Source organism: Talpa occidentalis, unplaced genomic scaffold (assembly GCF_014898055.3).
Source record: "Talpa occidentalis isolate TD23 unplaced genomic scaffold, MPIMG_talOcc4v2.1 talOcc4.10, whole genome shotgun sequence".
In the NCBI taxonomy this organism is placed as follows: domain Eukaryota; kingdom Metazoa; phylum Chordata; class Mammalia; order Eulipotyphla; family Talpidae; genus Talpa; species Talpa occidentalis.
In genome coordinates this window covers 67,304,916-67,314,818 of record NW_023600993.1, presented here as the reverse complement: position 1 = coordinate 67,314,818, position 9,903 = coordinate 67,304,916, and the positions used below count along the sequence as shown (strand labels likewise).

General features: G+C 46.9%; 1 protein-coding gene across 1 annotated transcript; it reads right to left on the bottom strand.

Moving 5' to 3' along the window:
• Positions 1-1,866: 1,866 nt before the first annotated feature.
• On the bottom strand, positions 1,867-8,946 carry CD93 (CD93 molecule). Its single transcript, XM_037493840.2, has 2 exons — positions 6,935-8,946; positions 1,867-6,732 (listed from the first exon to the last, which is right to left on the bottom strand). The coding sequence occupies exons 1-2, from the start codon at positions 8,848-8,850 to the stop codon at positions 6,708-6,710; spliced, it is 1,941 nt and encodes a 646-aa protein (XP_037349737.1). The 5' UTR covers positions 8,851-8,946; the 3' UTR covers positions 1,867-6,707.
• Positions 8,947-9,903: the final 957 nt, after the last annotated feature.

The window sequence follows — 9,903 nt, the reverse complement described above, 5'->3', positions numbered from 1 at the left end:
CGAGAGATTCTACAATGACCCTCAATCTCCATATCTTTATCTCCAGTCTGCTCCCATGACACTAACAGAAGTCTGACCCTTTGCTTGGGTCTGTGCCTTTGTGCCTAAGGATTTTCAGTTCCTGTAGCTGGTTCATCAACTATGTTAATACTTCTACCCCCACCTCCAGCTCCTGGCATTGTATGAGCCAGGTTTTTGGTCAGGTGGTGACTTCTTTCCAACGTTTCTATCCTTATCCTCCATCAGTTTGATACCCTCTATTGTATTTTTAAGTTTCATCAGTTGCAGGACTGTTGTCCTGAATTCCCCTTCTGTAATGCTCTGCCACTAGATTGAGTTGGGGCTCCTTTCAGGGTTTTTTTTTTTTTGTTATTGTTGTTGTTTTGGCTTTTGTATTGTGTTCTTCTGTCTCCTCATTTTCAATTTTGTCTGGGATTTTAGTAGGGATAAGTTTTCGACTGTTGTTTTTGCACCTGTTGGAGTAGGCAGGGACTGGTACTGGAGATGGGTAGTAGGCAAAATAGAGGACTGGAGCAACAGGCATCAAAGTGTCACTTTCAGTAAACTTAGGAAATTTGAACTTCGTGTTATGAGGTGTTCCTTTGTCGGGGATGGCAAGTGTTCTATAGATCTCATCTGGGGCAGGGGTGACAGGTGTTTTGGATAGCTCAGCCTGGATGTGAGTATAGTTTCTTTTATAAGGATATCCAGGTGCCCTGACTCAATTCAGGCTACAACTATTCTCTATTATAAGCCCCTATTGAAACCAGTAGTCTTGTTCTGTGCCCTCACATCTATAGCTCTGCACTCTCATAGATCCACTATGCAGCCTCCATCCTAGGCACCTGTTTATGTACCCCTTATCCAGTACAGTGCTTAGTCTTAGGAGTCTCAAAATTTGTGAGTGACCACATCAATAGCTGTAGGGTGCTCTGTACCACAGCCACTCCTCCTTCCTGCGAGTTGATGGCCCTGTTATTACTTTGAACAAAGTTCATCTAGAGTTTTTCCTACCCTTTTCTTTTGGGTTGATGTTCCTATTGTGTATACTGATGACCAGCTTTTCCCTGTGTGTTTGTTTTGGTGCAAGTCCATGTGTGTGGCATGTGTCTATGAGTATCTCTCTGCATTTGTGTGTGTAGTACATATCTGTGTCTGTGTACATTTATGTGTGTGTGGTACATGTCTGTGTGTATATATGTGTCTGTGGGGGGAGGCAGTCACATTTATTCATATTACACTATGATTTCCAAATGTATTTTGTTAGTGACTGCTGAAAGGATCAGCTTTATTTAACTCTAAGTAATGGGTAATTATGGTGAGTAGTCTGTCCATTAGTTCAACAGAGTAGAGCTCTTTATTCTCCGTAAGCCTGTTCCTACCAAGCACACAACCTGAAAAGCAGGTGGACTGGAATCAGACACCATCTGCTGCCCCAACTTCCTGTCACAGTAAGATTTATGCAGCCAAACCATGAAGGATCTGGCCTGCCTGTCCAATTAGATAAATAAACTGTAAAAGCCTGCAGACAAAGTTCCTATGATAATTCTATCAATAGAATGGTGTTTTTACATTTCACTGAAATTGGACACGTGGAGCCAGGCCTGGTGGTCAGTAGCCAGGCCACTGGACACATAGCAGGCCAGTTCCATTTTTGGTCCATGTTCCCAGGGGCAGGGTGCTAAGAGGCAATGCAGGTAGGAAGGCTCTGTCCTGCAACAATCTGGGTCCTGTTGAATCCATGTCCCCTCCAGTAGCTGAAGATACAGAAACTGGGCAGTAATGTATTTTCTCTTAGCAACTCTTTGAAAAGTGAAGTAGGTGGGTGTAGTTAATGACCACGAATACAAGTTCTGCCACATATTTTGAGTTGTCATAAAATAAGTTAAAAAGATGCTGACTCAAATGTATTTCAGAGTTTATTAGATAGATGCATAACACAAAGAATAAAGAATGACAAATCTTTACTACTTGACAGTGACCGAAATGTCACTTGGTTTTCAGAGTCCAACCTTCTATCCCCCCAACCTGGCAAACATTCATGCTTTGGAAGAAAATTAACATAGAAACGCCATAATTCCAAAATTAGTGGAACGAAATTCAAATGCACATATTTAAAAATACTTGTATTTTCTTTTAGCGTTCATGAAGTGATCACTGATATTTATAGTTGCATCTACTAGCACAGAGCAAGGCCTTGTGGGAGATCTAATTCAAGCTTAAGCCAACTATACAAAAAGAACTGCAACCCCAGAAAATGCAAGCAAAATCTGCTGAAAGGAAATGCTTGCCACCTTGCAGATAAGAGAAACAATGCAAGAAAGGAATTTCAGAGCTTCTTCCTAAAATAAATGTGCATTATCTCCAAAAAAAGACCAAAACACATTTCATTTTTTAAAAAGTACTTCAGTGAGTGTTATTTTGGGAATCTGGAGTGGAGTAAGTTACTTGGGTATTGAATACATGAAGAATTTTGATGATTACCCTCCTTTTTGATTGACAAACAATACAAACAAGACAAATTTATATAGCAAGTTTTGCAGATAAAGAAGGGAAAGATGTTTTTAGAGGTTGTATTTCAGATTCCCATGCTAAACCTATTGTTTAAGGTGATGGAAATATGTATGATACATTACAACACTTTGCAGCTGCTAGAAAGCAATGCTTTCCTGTTTTGCTGATTTGGACAATGGAGCAGCTAAGAATAAAAAAATAATAGGAAAAGATTTTCCTAAATTTGTTTTAAAAAAACTGTGTTATTTTGAATTTTAGTAAATTATTTTTGGTCAAACCTCATTTCTGTTCTATTAATTTTCACGGGAAAGATGGTTGAAACAAAGTACTTAATGATCAAGTCCATATTTTTTCTTTCTCAGTGATAAAAGGCTAGGACAAATATGTTCAAACTAAGCTTAACGATAAAGACTAAAAAAAAAAAAAAAGAATAGCAACATGTACCTGTATATTTAAGAGAATTGTTTTTAATCCCATTCCTCCTACAAAGCATACAAATGCATGCACACATGTATATTTAGTTTTTTACTCCACTTTTTGGTCTAACATGTTGAAGAAGATGCTAGAATGAGTCTTTCCAAAGGATTTCAAGTCTATTATTGAATAACACTTAGGACTAGAGTTAGCCTTGCCAGACTTAGCAATCACTGCAGCCTGCTGACCTTCAGCAGGACAGAACCCAGTAAATTCACCCCCTTCGAGGTGCCAGAGGGAAGCAGGTGGAGTGTTGAGTTACCATGTCAGTCCAATCATCTTCAGCTTACGAGTGACCAAAAGTTCCACCAGAGATGGAAGTTCTACCAGAGATGCTGCATTTACCTGGAGGCCACAGTTGAGCAGAGGGTTCATCCCACAAAGGGGTGAGAGCACCCCTACCAAGCTTTTTCAGACCATTGCCCCACCCTTGTTTTTTTTGACACCCCACAGACTCCCTGGGGGAACATCCTGCACAGGCCTCTCCAGACAATGAACAAGAAAAAGATCAGCAATTGTCTGAAAATTCAGAAACAGGCATAGTGGGTTGCATGTCTAAAGAGTCATCTCCCTTTTAAATTACCTGCCTTGGGAGGTGGGAGGGAGGATTAAGTTCCTAATATAGTTTTTCCAAGAGTCTCCCAGAATTACTGTACTGTGGGAAATTCTATTTGGACAAAAGTCTCCACTGTTTTTGAGCCTGTTGCTCAGTGGAAACTTTTCTTTCTCCTTCTTGCCCTAACTTGTTCTTTTGCTGGACAGGGCAGGACAGAACAGGGTGTCATCTGCCTCCCCCCACCCCAACCCCGCCTCCAGGCCAGGGCACAATTGGCAGAGTCTGCACACACAGAGCACTCCTGTCCCCACCCTCTGTTCCCTCCATTTGTCTGGCTGAGTCACAGTATGGGGTCCCTCTGAACAAACAAACGGATTATCCACTTATGTGGCCCCCAAGCTTCCCCAAACAAAGATTTGCAAACCAGGGCCTCCTCTGGTGGCGCAGGCAGTTGAGTGCCTCGCTGTGAAGCTGTCCGCTGTCCGTAGCCTCTGCAGCACCGGTTTGATCCCAGCCGGCCAGCAAGGGTCCCACATGGCACAGCAGACCTCTCCTGTCTGGCCTGCTGCTCCCCTCAGCAGTGTATTTCATCAGTCTGCCTGTTCTGTTCCCCGCTCTATCTCTAGTGAATCCTCTTACCCTCCTGCACATCTGGCCTGTACCCCAGTTCTTGTATAAAATGAATAAATAAATCTTTTAAAAAAAAATGGCCAACTGATTTAAAAAAAAAAAAAAGATTTGCAAGCCATAGACAAAATGACAGTGGCATTAAGTGGGAGAATAGAGTATGTATTTGAAGACACCAGTGTTCATCAGATTTACTAACAGAGGCTGTCGAGTTCAGTTATCTTGGTAGAAAGGGCTCCCTCGCTTTGGAAAGAGCTGATTACCTGAAGATATTTTGAGTAACTTTTGCTTATCAGTCCGTTTCTTCCCTGTGGATCCACAGCAGGGATCCAAGATTTCCCTGGTGTCTAGAACAAGTCTTCATATTCCCAACCACAGAGAAATTGGAAGAGAAAGCACAAAATGAGCCTGGGCTATGTAGGAAATCCAAACACTGAGACGAAATGTCTCACTGTTGACCTCAGCCAGTTCAGGATTGCCAGGACCACGGAGGGGTGATGGGAAGTGTACAATAGGAAAGTCTCCTTCCCCGGAATGATAAGGATAAGAATTGTAAAGGCCTAGAGGTAAAATTGTTGAATTTGCATTTATTTCCTGTATGTGAAGATACCAGTCACATCTGACCAAGTCTTTAAAATCATCTAAATGGCTGAATGATTGGTTCTCATTCAAGAGAATGCCACAGGCCACATGGCCGTTTTCTCCGAAAGAGTTCAACACTGGTGTTTCAGCTGAAAACTGAAGAATACCAGGTGACTTTAGAAACACAAGTTCCAGACACCCCACTGAGCCCCACTAAGCCTCATCTTTCCTTTCAATCGCGCTCCTTCAGTTTTTCATTCTTTCTTAAAAAAATCTGAACTACTGCATCTATATTCACACTTGGCAAAAGGATATTGGCTTAGCTTTGAAGGCCATGCACCTGGTGGCTATTCCTGCCCAGGGCAGAGACCTCTGGGACACAGGCATTTCTAAGATGAAACCAAAACAATGAGGTGCCCTCAGTCTAAGAAGCAAAGGTGAACTCCCTGGTGGAAAACTTCCCTCTGTTGCTGTGCACAGCGGCAGCAGAAAGCCCCCCAGGAGACCCCCGCCTCCCAGCTGCAGAGTTCTGACCATCAGGAATCCCCCGCTACTTTCCAGGGACCTGGACAGAAACAGGGAGGAAAGAACACTCTTGATCCTAACATGGGAGGGGGGCGGTAAGGGGAGATACTCTGCACAGACGGTTACTTATATATTAAGTGAACAATTTAAAATTGCTTACAGCAGTTTTGATTTTCAAGAAACCTTAGTTATGCTCTCCTCTTCTCTTTCTTCCCTCCCCACCCCCATTTTAAGGAAAAGAGAGAAACCAAAATGTCCTTAGGCAGCACTGCAGGGCATCGCACAGAACTGGGCTGTGTGCTGCAGCTCCATCTCAGGATCAGGCTGTCAGGAGGCAAGATCAACTGTGAAGGCTAAGATGCTTTACTAGGACATCTTTCAAAACTCAGAAGCTCCTCCCTCTTCCTCAGAAGTGCTTCAGTAACCAGCAGAATGAGAGACTCTCTAGCACTTCTTTTATGTACAAGCAAAGCCCCCTCAGCCAGAGCAGCATGCAGGGAAGGTGGGGCAGCGTGGGAGGCTATCCTGGGGCTGCACTAGCCAGTGGAGTTGTCCTGGACTGTTTTTCCTTATGAGTGCTCCTCCAGCAATAGTCAAGTATGTGTCAACATCAATATATTTGGATGAATCCATTCAAGCACTTGTGAAACAATCCCCTGGTCTCACTCTCCAGCCCCTTAGACTACATGTTTTCAAAACCACTTTTAATTCACTTCATATTTAATTCCTCACATTATTCAGACTTCACTTGCAAATGAACCCCAGACATATCTTAAGAAATAGATTTCGGAACTTCCTGCCTCTTTGCTACCTAAGCAGTTTCTTGCACTTCTGGTTGCTCATTTGGGGGATTTCACCAACATCCACGCAGCAAAATTGATGATGGGAAAATGCAGAAATGCAAATGTAAAGAAAAGTTTTTAGTCCTGAATCCACTCACTTGACAAAAAAGGGAGCTTCTTATATAATTTGATAATCAACTTGATCTGTATTACCCTAAGAGGAGCAAATCATTTCAACCCCAGATAGTATGAGTAGAAAGTCTTTTCCAGATTACTCAAGTAAGCAGAGAAGCAGTTCAAAAGGATTCCTATTAGCACCTGATCTGTAACACCTCCACCCAAAATCAGCGCACAAAAAACAATAAGTCACATTAAAATCTGAAAAGGTGGGGGTGAGAGGCATTAATATTTACAAAATTCCCACAATGACACCCCAACATTTAGCTTCCACTTCAGGAACACCTTACTCATGTAGAAAATACCTACACATTTCAAGCTGCCAGACTTTTAAGGAGAAGGTTTAGAATGGCTTGATAAGATTCCAATTCAGTCTTTTGGAAGGATGTAGGTCCCCCTTCTCATGGGGCACGTAAAATTCTGAGGTTGTTTCCAGCCAACTGTTCATGGTTTCAGGGACCACCTTGCCTTCAGCAATCCGTCCCAGGCGTTGGACTATGCAAAACAGAAGATGACAGCGTTGGAAGTGTGCCCATCTAGACCCAGGTAACCCACACCTCTGCCCATGGTACAAGCTCCAGCCAGCCTCGGGTTAAAATGGGGTTGGGGGCCTCATACTCAGAGCCTGTCACAGCCCTCTGCCTCCCTCCCATGCCTGCTGTCCTCCTACCACTGGGCACCCTCAGGCCTCCCTTACCTGTACTGATTCTCCTTGGCCCTGCCCTCAGCTCGCTCTGGAACCCAGGAGTAGCTGTCTGCTGCACTCTGGGGCTTCTTCTCCTTCATCTCCTCTCTCCTCGCTCTCCTCTTGCGATAGATCAATAGCCCTAGAGCCAGAGCCAGCAAGAGCAAGATGGCTACCACCGTGCCCAGGATGTAAAACAAAAGTAGTTTTTGCCCATCAGTGCCGTCACTTTGTTTGGCCACGAAGTCCCCACCACCTGTGGACTCCTCATGGCCAGCAATGACTGTGCGGTCATAGGTGCTGAGCTCCATCTGGATGTCAGGAGGCCTAGTGGGGGCCAGCATCTCAGGTGGGGAAGGCATGATGGGTGTGTTGTGGGGAAGGGAGGATCTCCTCATGGTGGGGACCACCTTGGGCGTGTCCTCAGGGCTCATGGTGGGGCTGGACATGGTGGTCAAAGGCGCAGATTTGCGTTCTCCATCTCCTGTGTCCTCATCCTGGGGAGGCCCAGTCGATGACCCTGTGGTCACAGAACTCACAATGCAGGAGACCTTGTCGGGGGCCAGCTCCCAGCCTGGCCGGCAGCTGCAATAGAAAGATCCCTGAGTATTTAAGCAGAGGCCTTGACAGAGTCTCCCCTGCTGGCCCTCACACTCGTTCACATCCAGGCACTGGGTGCTGTCCTCCCCTGTCAGGATGTAGCCCTCCTGGCAGGAACAGACAAATGAGCCTTCAGTGTTGGTACAGTTCTGGGCACAGGGTGAGCTGTCCCGGGCACACTCATCCACATCCTGACAGGTCTCCTCTCCACTGGGCTCATAGCCCACCCAGCACTCACAGTGGAAGCCCCCGGGGGTGTTGACACACTCCTGGGGGCAGGGGCTGCCCTGGCACTCATCCACATCAATGCAGTCCTGTTGGCTAGAATCCAGCTGGTAACCCGGGGGGCAGCGGCACGTGTAGTCTTTCCCCTGGGGTCCAGCGACGCAGGTGGCTATGCCTCTACAGGGGTTGGAGCTGCAAGGGTTCCGAGAGGCACAGGAGACCAGGTCATCCAGAAGCCGGAACCCTGGGCGACAGCCGCAGCGGAAGGAGCCATCGCCCCCCTCGAAGCAGTCCTGCTGGCAGCCCCCATTGTTGAAGTTGCAGCCGTACTTGGAGCTGACACAGAGGGGGCCTGAGCTGCCCCAGTCGAACACATGAGGTTCCTTCTCCAGGCATACTAAGTAATGCTGCCCACTCTTACCCTCATCCCGACAGACCACGTTGGCCATGGTGGCAAAGGGCACGGCCTCCAGAGAGGAGGTGGTGGCATGGAAGGGCGTGGTATAGTTCACCTGGCCTGGGCCCCCAAGGGCCAGGGGCCGGCACATGCCTTTGAAGATGAACTTGCACACAAAACCCTCGATGTTGCTTCCGGGAGCACCTGGGCTCCCACATGGGCTCTCAGACCACTTGGGGAGGCGTCCGGCCTGGGGTGGCAGGGAAGGGTCCAGCAGCAAGGACACGCAGCGCTTGGAGATGCAGGAAGTCTTGACCTCCTTATGCCAGTTTGTGTAAAGTGTGTCCTCCCCGCCGCTCACCCAGCTGAAGCCCTTCAGCGGCAGGTTGGGATCCAAACACTTGCCCTTGTCTCGCTGGAGCCCAATCCAAAACTTGCTTATCCGAGACCCCAGAGGCGCCTTCAGGAGCTTCAGGAGCTGGGCGAGGGCTCGCTGGGTGTGCTGAGCCTCCTCTTCACTCTTCACTGTGGCCAAGTTGCCCCCATTATCACTGCAGCGGAGCTGGGCCTCGGCCGCACTCAGCTTGCCCCAGTGGGCTGTGTAGCAGGCAGTGTCCGCGCAGACCACAGCCTCCCGGTCAGCACTGGCCCCCACCCAGGACTGGCCCAGGAGCAGCAGCAGCAGCAGGTCGGCAGAGGTGGCCATGGTGTCCTCTGTGTTCCCCTCAGGGGGAGGCTGGAGGCCTGGTGGTGACAGCGGCGATCCCAGCCGAGCACCAAGGGGAGCCGAGGGCTCAGCAGCAGACGCTCTGGCTCAGAGGAGGACACAAAGGCTGAGGGCTTTTCACGTCCCCCTGACCCAAGGCACATCCTGTGCTGTTGTACTTCTTATTTCTCACCGGATACTGGGGCTTCCTGCAGTGAATAGCTTTCTGACTCCTGTTGCCTTCATCACGGTTTTGTTGATCATAAAAGGGGCTGGGCAGCTTTGCCGGGTCCCCGTGGCTAAGCGCTGGGGAAATGCAGTGAGTGGTGTTGGGGGAAGAGGTTTACAGCTCACGGACACAGTCTGCTTTATTTTGGCTCCATTCTCTTTCCCATCCGCATCAGGAAGCTGAACGGCATGCTATGAAGTGAGCAGAAACTTTCGGGGGCTAGGAAGCTGAAAAAGCTGGCTAAGTAACCCGTAATAAAATTCCACTTGGGTTTGCAAGCAACCAGAATAGCGGGGAAAAAATCCTCAGACTTGAGACACGAGAGCATGGGTGGTTATAATTTTCAGCCTTTTTTAGAAGCAAACTGGATTTTTCTTTTGCCTATCTCATGCTCCCTTTGGCTTTGGGAGTCTTTTTTCTTTTATTCCCCCACAGTGAACTTTAAATAGTTAGGCAGTTTTTAAATAGGAACTGGGTCATGGGAATGTCTGCATTTTTAACACAATGCCAAGCTCCTCGAGAATGTTAGACCAAATCGGGTGAAATTTGGCAGTTTTCAGGATTTCATAGAGCATATATTGGATTGTGAAGTGATGGTGTCACAGAAGGCATCAGAAAGAAAACTGAAAATTTTTCTGTTCTCACAGCCCTGGGCTTGCAACCCTCCTTCCCAGGCACACAGTTAGCAGGAAGCACTTGAACTATGGGTCTTAAATGAGAATCAAGGCCAGAAGTAGACCTTGAGGCAAGGTCTTGGGACACCTAACTTATTTGGAAGGGGAAGTGAGACAAAGAAAGCAGTCTATATAGGTGACTAATGACAC